This window comes from Tursiops truncatus, chromosome 5 (assembly GCF_011762595.2).
Source record: "Tursiops truncatus isolate mTurTru1 chromosome 5, mTurTru1.mat.Y, whole genome shotgun sequence".
Classification (NCBI taxonomy): Eukaryota; Metazoa; Chordata; class Mammalia; order Artiodactyla; family Delphinidae; genus Tursiops; species Tursiops truncatus.
The window spans coordinates 113,096,300-113,112,794 of record NC_047038.1 but is presented as its reverse complement, the minus strand read 5'-3'; the positions used below and the strand labels follow the sequence as shown (position 1 = coordinate 113,112,794).

Sequence of the window (16,495 nt, the reverse complement as noted above, 5' to 3'; positions counted from 1 at the left end):
GAAGGGAGAGAGAAAAGAGATGGAGAACTCTTTTAAGTTGCTGTCTGGTGCTGTAGTTGGCACGAGGGATTTAGAAGCCAGTATTTTCCACCTTTTAAAGGTACGGATCAGAATGGAGGCTGTAGCTAGATGACCATAAAAGGCAAGCTGGGAAGCGGTAATTCAGGCTGCAACAGTTGAAAGAAAAAGAAAAGTGTTTGATTGCATAGGTAATTTAAAGATATTGCACTATTTCAGAGCATGTATTTATTTTGGAATATAGATTTCTCTTGGTGTTGGGGGAGCCTTTGTGACAGTTGGGAACTTTGTCGACAACAAAGCAAAGTGGTTTACATTTCAAATGACTACTGAAAGGTAGGAGGAATTAGGCCTTCTTTTCCCTTCCCCCCACTTTTTTCCTTCTTGGGTTTTTTTTGGGGGAGGGCGTTGGGTGTTTTGGAGTGTAATTGATTTACAACGTTGGGTTAGTTTCAGGCATACAGCAAAGTAATTCTGATATATATATGTATTTATTCTTTTTCCACTATAGGTAGGAATCATGCTTTTGATGACTTGATTTGGACAGATTCCATCACTGTGTGAAAAAGGAAAATACATTTATTCTACTAAAAAGATTTGTTTCTAAGGGATCAAATAGTAGGGGAATCAGCAAATCTTATTGCTACAGGATTACGGAGAAATCTACGATACAGCACATGAGAACTTTTAATACCTTCAAAAACTTTTTTTTTCTTAAACAATTTTCAGCTCATAAATTAGTGATAATCCAAGCATTAAGAGTACTTTTTCCTGTAGAAATGGTATCAGTCATGGATAGATTCCCTGGAAAGCCCTCAAAAATCTACTTAATTCCTAATGCCACTAAATATGGTTTCTTTGGGAAAATGTATTCTGAGGCCTAACTCCCAACAACAATAACAGATTTTAAATCTCCTCTTCCCTCCCATGTAGTTTACCAGATGGGTTGTTTTTCTCCTTCCAGCCAAGGCCACAAGAGCAGTAGGGATTCCAAGGACCTTGATTATGGGGAGGAGCCATCTGGTGACCCTGGCAAGAAGCTGCTAACCCCAGTTAGGGCTCTGGAAGCCAGCCTGCCCTTCCCTTTATCATTGCCTTTGTAGTGGCTTTGCCCCTGGAGGTTTCTGGAGGTTGAGGACCATGCTAATCATTAACTCCTTAGGTTCCTAACATACGGAGCTTTTAGGAATGGCTTAAGTTGTTTTATTTCCTTCTCTCCTGGTGTGTATGTTTTTTGGCCTTTGTACCTTGAGTATTCATTTGGTTAGCAAAATGTGGATTGTATGACCTGTTTCTTCCTTTGCCTATCAGGTAGTGATAAGGATTACTGAGACGTGGGTAAATACATTAAGATCCTTAGAGGAAAAATGTTCGTAAAGTATGACTGCTAGGACACAACATAAAGTCTGTCCCACAGAAAATCACATTTTATCTAATTAACTGTCTTCATTGGCATTTGGATATTATACAGCTCATTGTATTTACCCTCTCAACTTTATTTACTATACTTCCTTTGGTTTAAAGTGAGTTAATGTGTCCATTTAAAGCATTTGTGGTGAGTAACTCATAGCATTCAATAAATATTATTAACTCTTAAATGTGAAATCTTATCAGCCAGAGATGTAAACTGGAATTGTCAGTGGCGATATATGTTCCTAGTTGTGCTTTGGTTTTTAGTGAATGAAAAAATTAAGAATAAGGGAACCTTAACATTTTTAACCTAAAAGAATGTATTTTGCAGACTTTCCTCGGGTAGTTTGTCAATGCTGCAGGTCCAGGCATAGGCCATCAGTGATTCTAAGGAGACCGTAGAGTTTACTGCATTTATTCCTGAGTGAAAAATGTCTTTTCATTTGAATGGTGCCTTTCAGTTGGCAGCATGACAGTGTTCGAATAATTTGTTGTTACTTACAGATTAGGTTTCAACTTTATTGTGTTTTATTGTGACGTTATTAACGATTTTCATCATTCTCATTTTTGTCCCTCTTTTCTTTTCTTTCCCTTTTTCCAGTTCTTCCTCCAGTACTGGTTCCAAGACACAGTGAATATAATCCTCAGCACAGCCTCTTAGCTCAGTTCCGGAACTTAGGACAAAATGAGCCTCACATGCCACTCAACGCCACTTTCCCGGATTCTTTCCAGCAACCCAGCAGCCATCCGTTTCCTCATTCTCCCAATAGCAGTTACCCAAACTCTCCTGGGAGCAGCAGTAGCACCTACCCTCACTCTCCGACCAGCTCAGACCCAGGAAGCCCCTTTCAGATGCCAGGTAGGTTGCAGTGTTCAGTGATGTTCTGTGGTCAGATCAGATTTGACCACAGAACAGTGATGTTCTGTGGTCAAATTGTCATCACAGAGTTAAGGCGAAGCTGGGTTCCCTGGAATGGAGAAAGTTTCCAGCCCTGGTACGTGGCACTGCGCCTCTAGAACTCAGGATGCAACTTTGAATGAACGGGGACTTCTAGCCAAGTGAGCCAGTGTTTTATTTGTCTGGCACAGATGCTTGAATACATTTTTGATTTTTGAAAGGTTTTAAAACAGCTGCATCCTTCTGGGAGTGGCATAGTTGTTCTAGCCTTTGCGCTTGATAAAAGAACGGGGAAAAAAATAGCATGCTGCACACATTTGCTGTTCCCATGCAAGGAAAAGTCCCTGTCGTAAGTGCAGCCTCAGAAAAGATATTTCCTGGGGGATCACACCCCACCACACAACTTAATTAGATTCGTTTAAGTGGTGATGTAATCCCAAGACACATAGACTTTAACAACAAAAGACTTGCATCAGGAGTACTGGAAACCATCTGCTTGTTTAACAAAGACAAAAAAACCATTATCCTTCATTTTTAGACTTCTCTGGTGGTGTAATGTTTGTCAAATTAAATGAGTAATTAGGACATTATATTTTTCGAGTTATAGGTTCATAAGCGAGCACCTCAAAAAATGATTAGTGCCCAATTTCTCGCCAGCAGACCTCACAAAGGATACGCCAAGCAAAGATACACTTGACATCTATTAACGTTGCAGGAAGGGAAAATGAGTGGGCGAGCATGTTTAATGTATCACTTGAAATGTTTTTGGGCAGATTTGAATTCGACAGCAGAGCTGGTGTGTCCTCAAAAATTGAAAAGTGGTCCACACTTGATATTCCTATCTTTTATTTATATATTTATTGCTTTTTTACATTTTTAGCCTATTATCTTGCACTTTTTTTTTTTTTTTTGCGGTACGCGGGCCTCTCACTGTTGTGGCCTCTCCCGTTGCGGAGCACAGGCTCTGGACACGCAGGCTCAGCGGCCATGGCTCACGGGCCCAGCCGCTCCGCGGCATGTGGGGTCTTCCCGAACTGGGGCACGAACCCGTGTCCCCTGCATCGGCAGGCGGACTCTCAACCACTGCGCCACCAGGGAAGCCCCTGCACTGTTTGTTTTTCAGTCGAAAATGGTTTAAGATGAGGGTGAGGGATAGACTTGTTTGAAAATCAAACTAGTATCATCTGGTAATCTGCTATCCACCGCACTCCCTCCTGGACCCGCTGGGTTTGAGGAACAGGTTAGTGGTAAGGAGATTGTTTTGGAAGGCTGTGGAGCAGTGGCAGACCCAGGGTGGGCCCAAGAGTGAAAAAACTGAAGATTATTGCTTGAATTTACACCTTGTCCCCAGCTGTCAGGGATTAAGGCACAGGCCAAGTAGAGGAAATATGGAGCAGAGAAAGCTGAAGGGGTGGGAGGAGGACCTTGTGGGGAGAGCAGAGCATCACCCAGAGTATCTGGTGCCTCCCAGGGACGCTGATGCCTTAAGTCGTTGATGAAGTTTTCACCAGCTTGTTTGCAGAAATGGTATTGGATTTGGTCTCAGAGGAGGCTCTTTGTCTTCATTCCTGGCTGGAAGTAAAGCAGAGGCAGTGTTACAGCTGCAGGGAAGAAGCTGAATTTTAAAAAGCTGGAGAAAGGGTGGAAAATACATCCAGATCAGGTCCCCATAGTCCTGTCTTTGTGCTCTGAGGCCTGGCTTGTTAGCACCTGGACGGTAGAAGTGGCCAGGTTGTGATTCAGCTGGAAAGTCAGTCTGGGAAATCTCTTGAGAAACTCTGAAAGAGTAGTGTTCGCTTTTTCTATTTGATGGTTGCCCTGAGTGGTCTAGAGTACCTGTCCAAGCTATTGGTGGTTCTTTGAGGTGAAGCTTTGTTCCCTGCTCTGTTGTATGTACTAAGTGGTATGAGGTGAGCTCACCATAGCCCATGAGGAACTTGTTTTTCCATCACAAAGGATTGTTTGTGGGAAATCCTTATTTAAGAAAGCACAAGACTTGTGTTAGTGTTCTTTGTTTCAAAAATCACACTCTTTGCCTCTTATTTGCCAGTTAGCTGTGAGCTTTCCAGGAGAAACATGTATGCAAATTCTGAAATAGAAGATAGTTGCGACAAACTGATTTCTTTCCTATTATTCTGCTACTAGGGATTTTGAAACTCGTGATTATTTTTTTTTTTAATATGGGTACAGAAGATTTTTAAAAAATTTTTATTGGGGTATAGTTTATTTACAACATGGTGTTAGTTTCAGGTGTACAGCAAAGTGAATCTGTTATATATATTTAAGTGGGTAGGGAGAAGGTAGTCCCAGCAGATTTCTTGAAGTCATGGGAAATTCACAGTTGGAGTCAGTAAGTTGGCTGTAATGAAACTCAGTTGATAAATCCCTAAGAGCCCATAGATTTAATGCAAGACACCCTGAAGCTCCTTTTCTTAAGAAGTCCTGCGTAGCTTTCGAAGGTTTTCCGTCCACCAGGGAAATGATGAAATGCAGAGGCCCTTTTAAGGTGGGTTGGGTGAAAGCATGTTTAAATGCCCTTCTGATTGTTTTAAAATGGCATGATCCTCGATAGGCAGACAACTTCTAGAACTGGCATACGGTGCTTTCGTCCCACTGAATCTTCACTACAATTGTATAAGATTATTTATTGCATAAGATGGTAGTAATTTTCAAAAAATGTACACCCGGTCCAGCGCCTGTAGCTTCTAATCTTCCGATGGGGAGGTTGAAATGGCAACTTAATCTCTTAAGAATTTCGGCACCGAAGAGAATATATGTTTTAAGCACGTGTGCTTACCAGAGCTTTTTTCCAAATTTTGTAGCCGATACACCTCCACCTGCTTATCTGCCTCCTGAAGATCCCATAACCCAGGATGGCTCTCAGCCCATGGACACAAATATAATGGCGCCTTCACTGCCCTCAGAAGTCAACAGAGGAGGTAAAATGAATTGCTGCTTATTCCCTTTCAGAGTCTGAAGTTTATCTGTCCAAGCGTTGCTTTCTCTCACAGATTTTTATTAGTCTTTAAAAAGATAGCTATTTGAAAAAGATAAGCACTTATAGTAAGAGAAGCTCAATGGAAAGACTTCTTTGGATTACAGATAAGCCTTTTATATGAAGAACAGGCGCACTGATTTAACTAATGAAGGCCTAGATACAATTGTGCAGTCATCTGTTTATAACTTCAATACTCAATACTTTTGAATTGGTGATAAAAGAGTATTTTTATGTGAAAGACAAAGGATGTTGAGGGAGAAAAAAGAACATAAAACTAGAGTTTTCACTGGTGATTTCCAAAATTTAAAGTTCGTATAACAAGGCTTTCCGAAAGGTTCTTTGGTCGTTGGAATAGATATTCATAAGCCCCATCTATTTTCTAGGCCTCATCTATGTATAGCTGCAGCTGAAACAAACTAATAGCTTTTGTTCCCTTCTTGCTCTATTTGTTTGTTTCTTACCTTGTTACAAGAAGGGGTGGGAGGCGCATGTTTTTCCTTTTCTTACCCTGAGGAGCTGACTTCTTTTCCTCTCTAGTAGAGGGTGGGTCTTTGTGATCCCTGGCAGTGTCTGAGAGGAGGATGCCATCATTCTGCCAGGTCTGCAGAGGCTTAAGCGAGCAGGGAACTCGGGTAAATAAGCGTTGGGAGAACCCCTGAGCATCTGTAAGAAGTCATGACCACACATTGAGTGAAACTGTCCCCAGGTAACCTCCCCTGGAGGAAAGTGCTTCGCTGGCCCGCTCAGCAGCTCAGCAGCGGCAGAGATGGCTCATTCAATTTGTATTCATTTAATGCAAATTGAAGTTAAAGAGCCATTTCGTTACTAGGTATGTCTTATCTCATTCCTATCACTTTTTCAGTAAAGGTCTGCAGATACCTCAGACCTTGTCAGAGTTGCTGATATCGTCTAACTTCTTAAAAGTTGTGGATGAACTCAACCTTCCTTCAGTGTGCAGTGTAATAAATTGGAATTTACACCTTTTTAATCTGTAAACATTTCTTATGTCTTTTTTATTGGCTGTCTGTCATCTTTTTTATTAGCTCTGTATTTTGATAATCTCTAGAATATACTCTCAAACATAAAATTATGAGTTGACAAAGATTTTGGTTGGGGAAAATAACTCCTGTCTCACACATCCTTGGAATGTGTATTTGGGGAACAGAATAGCAGGAGAGAATGGGCACAGCACTGTGAAACAGTTATAAGCCTGTGGACCTGCAGCCATGGTGGCTAAGCCCAAAATGTCTGATTTCAGGAAACAGACCTTCAGTTTGCTTTAAAATTTTCCCTTTAAATGGCTTAAAATTCTTTCCCCATTAGAATAAGTTTACACTTAATATTTTCATGAGGACGGGCTATTGGCCTTGTGGTTGTTATACTTTGGTGGTTTTCCTGGAGCAGGGGTCAGCAGACTGCAGCCCACGGGCCACTTCAGCCTGCTCCCTGTTTTTGTAAATAAAGCTTTATTGGGACACAGCTGTGTTCATTTATTACATATTATCTGTGGCTGCTTTTGCACAGCTAGGGCACAGTTGAATAGGGGCCATAGAGACCACGTGGCCCCCAAGACCTTTCTGGCCTTTTACAGAAAAAACAATTGCCAGCCTCCAACCTGGATGAATAGTCCTGTGAGCAATCCTGACAGCTGATTCAAGCCCTCTCTTAGACTTCCCTGATGGTCCAGTGGTTAAGACTCCGAGCTTCCAGTGCAGGGGGTGCGCGTTTGATCCGTGGTCGGGGAAGTTCCGCCTGCCGTGCGGCACAGCCGGAAAAAAAAAAAGCCTTCTCTTTATGAGGTTGCAGTCTTCTTTAAGATTTGGCACCTGTAAATCACTAAAACTTTGCTCTTTGAAGTACAGCTTATTGACATGGGATAACACTTAGCAAACAGGGAAGATGGTGTGTGTTTGTGTTCAGGTTACCTGCTTAAGTGTATAAAGCAGTTACTGTATGTGTGGATTTTCTTAATGATCATTTTCTTTACCGAATTCTACAGTAAAGCTCATTTCAGTATTCGTGGAGGTTGATGTGAAGAACGCAGAGGTCATTCTCCCTTAACAGTTAGAGTTCGTGCTTCCAATGTGGATTTTCTCTCTTTTTTTTTTTTAAGATTGTACACTCAAGTCTTCATAAACCTCAGATCATTACATATTGGCATACTAGATACATATGGTTTGTATTCCTGGAATTGCTAAAGCACTGGTATAAGAGGTTTTACTACAGAAGGAACTTATCTTTAGAACTTTTTAGTTGCAAATGTTTAGAAGCATGTTCTGTTTGGAGATTTGTTAGTCTTAAGAGATTTGACTTAACAAGCTGCATCCTGTCAGTAAAGCTGGGTAATTTCCATTGTTGGCCCATTCTGGGAATGGAGAGACAAAACACACCTGCTCTGCATGACTTAAAGCAAATATAAGGAAGTTAGCATGAAATCTGGATGAGAGAGATATGATTCATCCTGTAAGAATGGCCAGCTGGCAGGATTTCTTCCTGAGCTTGAGGACTGGAGCAAAGCTGTAGCTGTGAGAGTTATTGGCAACCGAATGTGAAGTAAGGTAACTTCTTATCAATAATTAGAAACTGATTTTCATTGCTTTGAAAAAGCGTCGGCCTACTGAGGCGTTGTCCAAAGTAATTCCTCTTTGTGCCAGCACCTTTGGCACATTTCCTGTCCTCTATTGTTCTCTCCGCACTTGTTTTTTCACTTGCCACTTGTTGCGTCTCTTTAGATGGTGAGCCAGGGTCAGTGGTGGGGGCATTTCCATTTTGGTGAATTACAGAGCGTTCAGCACATGCTGCTCGTGTGCTTGCTCGGCCAGTGTCTTGGTTATCTGACGGCCACTGGAGAAAATATCTTCCAGTGAAAGGTGAATGTCGCACTTAGCAAGGAGTGTACCTGCTTCTGAGATCAGAGATGAACTCTATACATCATCATAGCAGTGGCTTCTTCACATCTTCATTCCACGGCCCTGAGCCAACTTCACCACACAAGTTTCAGTTTTTGAGAGCCCAGGGCACTCACCATGGTTGACTCTCAGCTTTTCTTTCTTAAAGATGTTCAAGCAGTTGCTTACGAGGAACCAAAACACTGGTGCTCTATTGTCTACTACGAGCTCAATAATCGTGTGGGCGAAGCTTTCCATGCCTCCTCCACGAGCGTGCTGGTGGATGGCTTCACCGATCCTTCCAACAACAAGAACCGTTTCTGCCTTGGGCTGCTCTCCAACGTCAACCGGAATTCCACTATCGAAAACACTAGGCGACACATCGGGAAAGGTGAGCTTTCACTGGAACCTCTCTCAAATGTTTGTCTGTCATGTCCCTCTTACCCCAGAACTCACCAGTCGTTCCTGGAGTCAATACCAGATGATATACACTTGCCGGTACGGTTTATAAATATTTTTTCAATTTGTATTATCAGGAAGTTCTTCATTTTCCAATCAGCGATTTTTGCGGTCTCCTGACTCATAATAATTATAGCTGGAATAGTGATTTGCTATCTGGGGACACCATTCTATCACGTGTTTTGCCAAAGAATGAAATAGCTGTTAAAAAATTCTTTACAACCTAAAACTAAAAGCAAAAAGCAAATGAAAACAAGTAAACCGAATGTATTTCAAATGAATACCATGACCCACTGGGGGAAAAAAAAAAGAACTAATTCAAAATAACTTATGAATATATAGTATTTGGCTACAGAACCTCAGCCTGAGCCAGGTAAGGTAGAGCGACTGCAAGCAAATCCTGAACTCTTTTTAATAGACTTGATTATTTAGTGGCAGTGTGAAGGAGACAGTTATGAAATTTTAAGATATATTATAATATTAAGCAAATGACTAAATGTGTGGTTGTTGGGGTAAACCTGGGTTTTCACTGTGGAATAGGAAGAGACATACAGGGCTTCCCTGGTGGCGCAGTGTTTGATGCCTGCCGATGCAGGGGACACGGGTTCGTGCGCCGGTCCGGGAAGATCCCACGTGCCGTGGAGCGGCTGGGCCCGCGAGCCACGGCCGCTGAGCCTGCGCGTCCGGAGCCTGTGTTCCGCAACGGGAGAGGCCACAACAGTGAGAGGCCCATGTACCAAAAAAAAAAAAAAAAAAAAAAAAAAAGAAGAGACATACAAGTGTGGAGAAGGGTAAAAAATAAACCCTGTGGAGGTATCAGTGTGAGATCGTGATTTTAATAATGTGTACATGCATGTTTATGTACTCCTGTACGCGTGTATGTATGCACGTGTATGAAGGCATATGTGGATGTGTCTCTGCATGCATATAGTTTCTGATCTGTCTGCTGAGAGGGCCAAGAGGCAAAGATACCCAGTAGTAATAAGCACATACAGTGCTCAGACCATCATCTCTTAACTCCATGGCTGCTAAGAGGAACCAGGGCTTTTGGAGAAAGGGCTGACTCCAAGGCTGAGACAGGTAGATGCAAGATGAGCCGAGACGTTCTGTTATGTCCGAAAGTAAACAAATACTTATGCACATGATGGAGGCATTTCCCAGGAGCCAACTTGGAGGGGCTTCCACTGGCCAACTCTGGGATAGTTCGAGCACCAAAATAATTAAATACAGTAGTGAGTTTTAAACCACTGGAAAACCATAGTAATTCATAAGTCCATGCCAGTAACAGATAAATAAATGAATGGGGAAGGCTGACTGGTAAATGCAGAGTGAGTTGGTGGAGTTAGAAAGTCCCCATTTTGCAACCATCAGGCAAGAACAGTCAGTGATGCTAAATATAGAGAGAACTTTTTATGAGAATCAGGATATTTTCATGGTCTTTAAGTATCTCCTCCCAGGCTGCCTATTACTGACATGGGAGAATAAAAATCAGTAACTATTTAGTGGAGAAATTGGACAACATCTTGACTAGGCGATGAGAATTATCATCGCCAGTGAGAGGCAGATGGAGGTCGTGAACCTCCAGCTGTGGTGCTCTGAGGAGGGAGTAACGTCACCTACACAGAAATCCAACTGAGCATGCAGATCTGAATCGAATCTCAGGGTGCCTTCAGACAGACCCCAGACACAAAGGGTGAGAAGGGACTGTATTCTTCCAAAATACTGATGTCGAAAGACAAAGGTGTGAGAATGTTCCACATTAAAACGGCTAAAGAAACATGACAGCTCTATGTAATAATCTGCCCCTGGACGTGATCCTGCAGCAGACAGGGGAAAAGTACTACAAAGAGCATTATTGGGGTCAGCAGACAGAATTAGAATATGAGTGGTAGATAAGATAGAAGTATTACATCAGTGTTAAATGCAGTGGCATTGCTGATTATGCTGTGGCTTGTAAGAGAAGACCCCTATTCTTAGGAAATACACACTTAAGTATGTAGGGGTAAAGGACCATGATGAAATGGTTCAGGAGGAAATTATATATGTATCTTATGCTTATAGATAGAGATATCTATCCACCTAAAACAATCCTGTGTCCGAATGTATACATGTATGTACCTATGTGTGTGTATATGAGGGTGTGTGTGGAAGAATAGAGAGGACAGAGGTACCCATGATGAAGCATATGGAGTGAACTGTCCCAACAGGTGAATCTGGAGAATGGTTGTGTGGGTGTTCTTTGTTCTGTTTTTCTTTGTTGTTTGTTCTATTTCTGTAAGTTTTGAAATTATTTCCAGAGTAAAAGTTTTTTTAAATGACCTACTATGAAATTTAGAACAAATTAAAAGGTTATTCAATAGGTGCTTAAAAGACATTTGAGATGAAGTTTAACATTGAATCCTGGAAACAAAAACAACAACTCTTAAAACAGGAACTGATAGATAATTCCGTAGTAGGCTTCAGGAAAAAATATAAGCCTAAACTACACATCTAATGATGAAATGTGAGAACTCAGGTTCATATCGTATGGGTATCTTTCTGTGGTCTGTAAACCCCTGAAATTGTATATAAACACAGTTTTGCATACATTTGGAACAGAGGGACATAGTTTTCATTATATTCTAAAGTTGACCATTACTCCAATGTAGTAAAAAGCCATTGTACTCTGGAACATTCCTATTAACAATTAGGAAGAAAATAAGGATTCTGGGAATGCTGTTATTTCAAATTGTTCCAGATGCCTCGACTCTAGTTTTAGAAATTATATATCAGTTTTCTTTAATCTGGCAATAACCAGTTAGCAAATACAATGGAGAGGAAAATTACATTCTCAGTAGCAGCAGAATGCGTAAACAATCTGAACCAGCAACATATGAGAATTATGTAAAGAAAACCAAATTTCACTGAGAGCGAAAGAAAATTTGAATAATAAATAGGTAGTCTGTGTTCCTTAAAGAAAAGGCTTAATATTGTGAGAACAGTTTAAGGATATTCATTCTTCCTAATTTAGTTCATAGTTTAAACAATCCATGTCAGAATCACAATGTTTTGTTTTTGAAAGTTGGAAGATGTATTCTGCATATTACCCAGAAGGATAAATAAGTGAAAATAGCTAAAATTTTTTAATGGAAGAGTAAAGAAAAAATTCTCAAGGTGACGATTAATGAAAGATTATGAAACTACAATTAAATCGGTGTGTAGAGAGAACAATAGAATAAAGTAAACTCAGACTATACTGTATTTAAAAATTTAATGTATGATAAGTGAAGCATAACAAATTAGTAGAGTCTTCCAGTGGTCCTGCAATAACGAAGTTAGCTTTGGGGGGAGGCTGGGGGTAGAAACCCTGCCCCATTCCACATATGCAAATGGATTAGTGAGTTGAATTATTTTTTAAGGCAAGCTATTGAAAAGCTAGAAGAACATATATTGATCAAGAGTGGCAGAGAGGACTTCCCTGGTGGCGCAGTGGTTGAGAGTCCGCCTGCCGATGCAGGGGACGTGGGTTCGTGCCCCGGTCCGGGAGGATCTCACGTGCTGCGGAGTGGCTGAGTCTGCGTGCCATAACTACTCCGCAGTAATCCCATGCACCGCAATGAAGAGTGGCCCCCGCTCTCTGCAACTGGAGAAAAAGCCCGTGCACCGCAGGGAAGACCCAACACAGACAAAAATTAAATAAATTTAAAAAAAAAAAAAGGATGAGATAGACTGGAAAATGCTTTAAAAAAAAAAAAGAGTGGCAGAGATTTTCTAAGCATAAAAAGCAACAGAAAGGTTGCAAGAAATTTGTCTACTTAAAGATTTCAAACTTCTGTAGGTTAAAGAAAAACAGTACCGTGAACAAAATTAAAAGACAAAGGACTAACGGGGAAACAAATAAGAAATAAATTATTTATATCTTTCCCATATGCGCAGCTCATTAAAAAAATAATAAAAATACTAGAACCCCAGAGGAATAAATAAGTAAGAAATATGAACAGTAAATCCATAAGAGAAACACAGATGGCTAGTAAACAGAGGAGAGCGTATCAAGGCTCACGTGCAAATTAAAACAATATTGTTTTCCAGCTATAAATTAGGGGAATTTTGTTGTTGTTTTAAACTCAGACTCAGTACTGGCATGGGTGAAGTGAGAAAGGCACTCATCTGCTGCTGGAGAGAGTGTATATTGATACAAGCGCTCCGGCAAAGTGAATCAAGAGCCTTCGATCCAATGACATAACTTCCAGGAATTGCTCCTAATGATATTATCAAAAATTATGCTGAGACATTCATCATGGCATTGTTATCATAGCAGAAAATTAGTATCAACAGAATGGTCCAATGATGGGAGAATCCTTTAAATAAATTGTTGTAGTCATTCAATGGTGGAGATATGTTAAATGTTTGCAAAGAAAGTTTAATGATACTCAAGACCGAATACGATGTGTATTCACAGTTACTGCCTCTGGGCCTCTAAAGGAGTGATAATGTTTTCTGCTTCTTTATATTTTGCTTTACTTTCTAAATTTTCTAAAATGAAAATTCCTCATTTTTATAATCAGGAAAAAAGTAGCAAACACACACACACCCTTAAATTGTTTTCTCTACATCAGACAGAAAAATGGGCTTCTGCTCCAGCGGCTATTTAATTGTTACAGCAGTCTTAGCCATTGTGTATACATATCAACACAGCACATAGTATTTTTTTTTCATTTTTCTAAAATACTTTAGTTCACTCAAATCATGACAGCCCTGTAGACACAGCCATCAGCTCGACTTGCATTTTTTTCCTTCTTTCTTTCTTTAATATCTTTATGGGAGTATAATCGCTTTCCACTGTTGTATTAGTTTCTGCTGTACAACAAAGTGAATCAGCTATACGTATACATATATCCCCATATCCCCTCTCTCGAGTCTCCCTCCCACCCTCCCTATCCCACCCCTCTAGGTGGTCACAAAACACTGAGCTGATCTCCCTGTGCTATGCAGCTGCTTCCCACTAGCCATCCATTTTACATTTGGTAGTGTATATATGTCCATGCCACTCTCTCACTTTGTCCCAGCTTCCCTTTCCCCCCACTGTGTCCTCAAGTCCGTTCTCTACGTCTGCGTCTTTTATTCCTGCCCTGCCCCTAGGTTCATCAGTACTACTGGTTTTTTTGGATTACACATATGAGCACATAGTATTTTGGATGAGACAGTAGGTTCTTGCATTGACTAAGCTTTGCCAGAGTTACCTGCAAGGTCCATCACTGAAAGCCACGTGGGATGTGACTGTTTGCTGGGTGGCCTATAATGGTGTGGGGTTTTGTCAGAGTGGTTTTTTCCCCTTTCATTTTTTTAAAGGCTGGGTAAGATCAATTTCCTACACTCCTGGCACTCTAGGTCTCACAGGAAGAAGTTTGGAGCAGATAATAGTTGAGTGAGATCAGATTACACACAGTATGAATTACTTTTTCTAGGTTTTTTCCCCCTGGGCCTTACATCTATTTTTTTTTTTTTTTTTTTTTTTTGCGATACGTGGGCCTCTCACTGCTGTGGCCTCTCCCGTTGCACAGGCTCCGGACACGCAGGCTCAGCGGCCATGGCTCACGGGTCCAGCCGCTCCGTGGCATGTGGGATCCTCCCGGACCGGGTCACGAACCCGTGTCCCCTGCATCGGCAGGCGGACTCTCAACCACTGCGCCACCAGGGAAGCCCTGGACCTTACATCTTACACTTCTCAGCAGTACTTCCTCCACCTGTGGTTTTCTAGTTCTTTTACTCCTCTCGATCCTCCCTTCCCCTACCCTAAAATTTTTTGAAAAGCTTAGCTGCAAAATAAATACAAGAGAGCTTATGTAACGAATATGTGTAGGATCCCATGATCAAGTTCAGCTTTATTGTGCTATGTTTTTAAAGTGAGAATTTGCTCTCAATTCATGGCCAAATGGGCCTTAAGTGCTTTTCAAAATGAAATTGCTGCACTCTGTTACTTATTTTTAAGAGACTTTGTTGTGTTATTTCCTACAACCTTCTAGACATGCATGTTGACATATGGACATTGTATTAACTAATACAGTTAACTAAGATTTTATCAATTGTGCAAGACTTGGAGAATGTCTGTTTATCGAATCAACCACGTAAATTTACATTCTGAAGCTACACGGATGCTTTTCAGCTGTGAAAAGCGATAATGACCACACTCTGTGCTTTGTCTCCCTGCAGGAGTTCATCTTTATTATGTCGGAGGCGAGGTATATGCTGAATGCCTCAGTGACAGTAGTATCTTTGTGCAGAGTCGGAACTGCAACTACCATCATGGATTTCATCCCACTACTGTTTGCAAGATCCCTAGTGGGTGTAGTTTGAAAATTTTTAACAACCAAGAATTTGCTCAGTTACTGGCACAGTCTGTGAACCATGGCTTCGAGACAGTCTATGAGCTCACAAAAATGTGTACTATTCGCATGAGCTTTGTGAAGGTAAGTGAGCTCTGGTTCTTCTAGTCAGGGTTTAATGCACTTCCATGTTATATGTAAATCTATATCCTCTTGATATGTGTCCATAGACACCAACTTATTATCTAGACATTTTTAACCTTTAACAAGGATGTCAACTATGAGGAAAGTATCATTGGAATATAGGAGTGTTTGTGTTAAATGTTAGTAGTAGCAGGCTTTAATAACTTTTCCTTATTCAAGTAGCACTATTTTAGCTATTGTAATACTATTAGAATATGTTATTATGTATATATATATAAAGTATATGCTTTAAATGCATGGTTGTCTTACGAGATCAGTTCTTTTTATTTTTATTTTTTTGTTTATTTATTTTTTGGCTGTGCCACGTGGCTTCAGGGATCTTAGTTCCCCGACTAGGGGTTGAACCTTCACCCTTGGCAGTGAAAGCGCAGAGTCCTAACCCCTGGGCCGCCAGGGAATTCCCAGAGATCAGTTCTATAAACGCACCCCTCTTTTTTTTTAATGCTATGCTTGGTAGTACTTTTAGAACGGTGACACTTGTTACTTTTGTTTCAACAATAAGCAAGTGGTCCTTTTTGTGTGTGAGAGTAAAAGTTCATCACACTGAGATTTATTTTTGATTGGTCAGTTTTTTAGTGGTTCCAGTAAAGCTTGTGATTTTCTTTTTTTTTTTTTTTTTTCCGAAAAACAATAATTTATTCTCAGGTACATATGGGTGGGCAAGGGATGCACTGATCTAGTATGAGTGCCACTGGGGGTGGCTCTGTCCCATATGACACTGATCCTTTTTTTTTTTAATACATCTTTATTAGAGTATAACTGCTTTACAATGTTGTGTTAGTTTCTGCTATACAACACAGTGAATCAGCTGTACGTATACATATAGCCCCATATCCCCTCCCTCTTGCATCTCCCTCCCACCCTCCCTATCCCACCCCTCTAGGTGGTCAGAGCACCGAGCTGATCTCCCTGTGCTATGCGGCTGCTTCCCACTAGCTATCCATTTACGTTTGGTAGTGTGTATATGGCAAAGCTACTCTCTCACTACATCCCAGCCCCCCCTTCCCCCGATTTTCTTATATTCAAGAGTTAATAAGGCCCTTGCCTCAGCGCTAGGGTTGTGCTGTGAGGTTCGAGGAGGGTGAAGGTTACAGACATCGCTCACAAGAATTGATCTCTTTTTTGCCTCCTCTTCTGCCTCTGAGAAATAAAAAGTTTTAAGATGCCATCGAAATGGAAAAAAGAAACTCATATGTCTGATTAAATTTATGAGTCAGAAACTTATTCTAGTGGCTGACTGACTTGGCTCTGAATCCTCAAAGACAGATTTTCCTCCTCTGTTACTCTGAGAAACAAAACTAATTATATATTTGGGCGA

At 40.9% G+C, this 16,495-nt stretch overlaps 1 protein-coding gene across 12 annotated transcripts in view; it reads left to right on the top strand.

The window, feature by feature from the left end:
- The window catches only part of SMAD1 (SMAD family member 1), a 77,573-nt gene that overhangs the window by 57,177 nt on the left and 3,901 nt on the right, over positions 1–16,495 (top strand). For 9 of the 12 annotated variants that reach the window (XM_004310545.4, XM_073805526.1, XM_073805523.1 and 6 more), the window contains 4 exons: positions 2,030–2,287; positions 5,149–5,265; positions 8,382–8,603; positions 14,861–15,117. In XM_004310545.4, coding sequence (XP_004310593.1) covers positions 2,030–2,287; positions 5,149–5,265; positions 8,382–8,603; positions 14,861–15,117 — 854 coding nt within the window. The remainder of the gene's footprint in view (positions 1–2,029; positions 2,288–5,148; positions 5,266–8,381; positions 8,604–14,860; positions 15,118–16,495) is intronic. The other 3 variants (XM_019926537.3, XM_073805527.1, XM_033857325.2) reach the window with 3 other exon arrangements.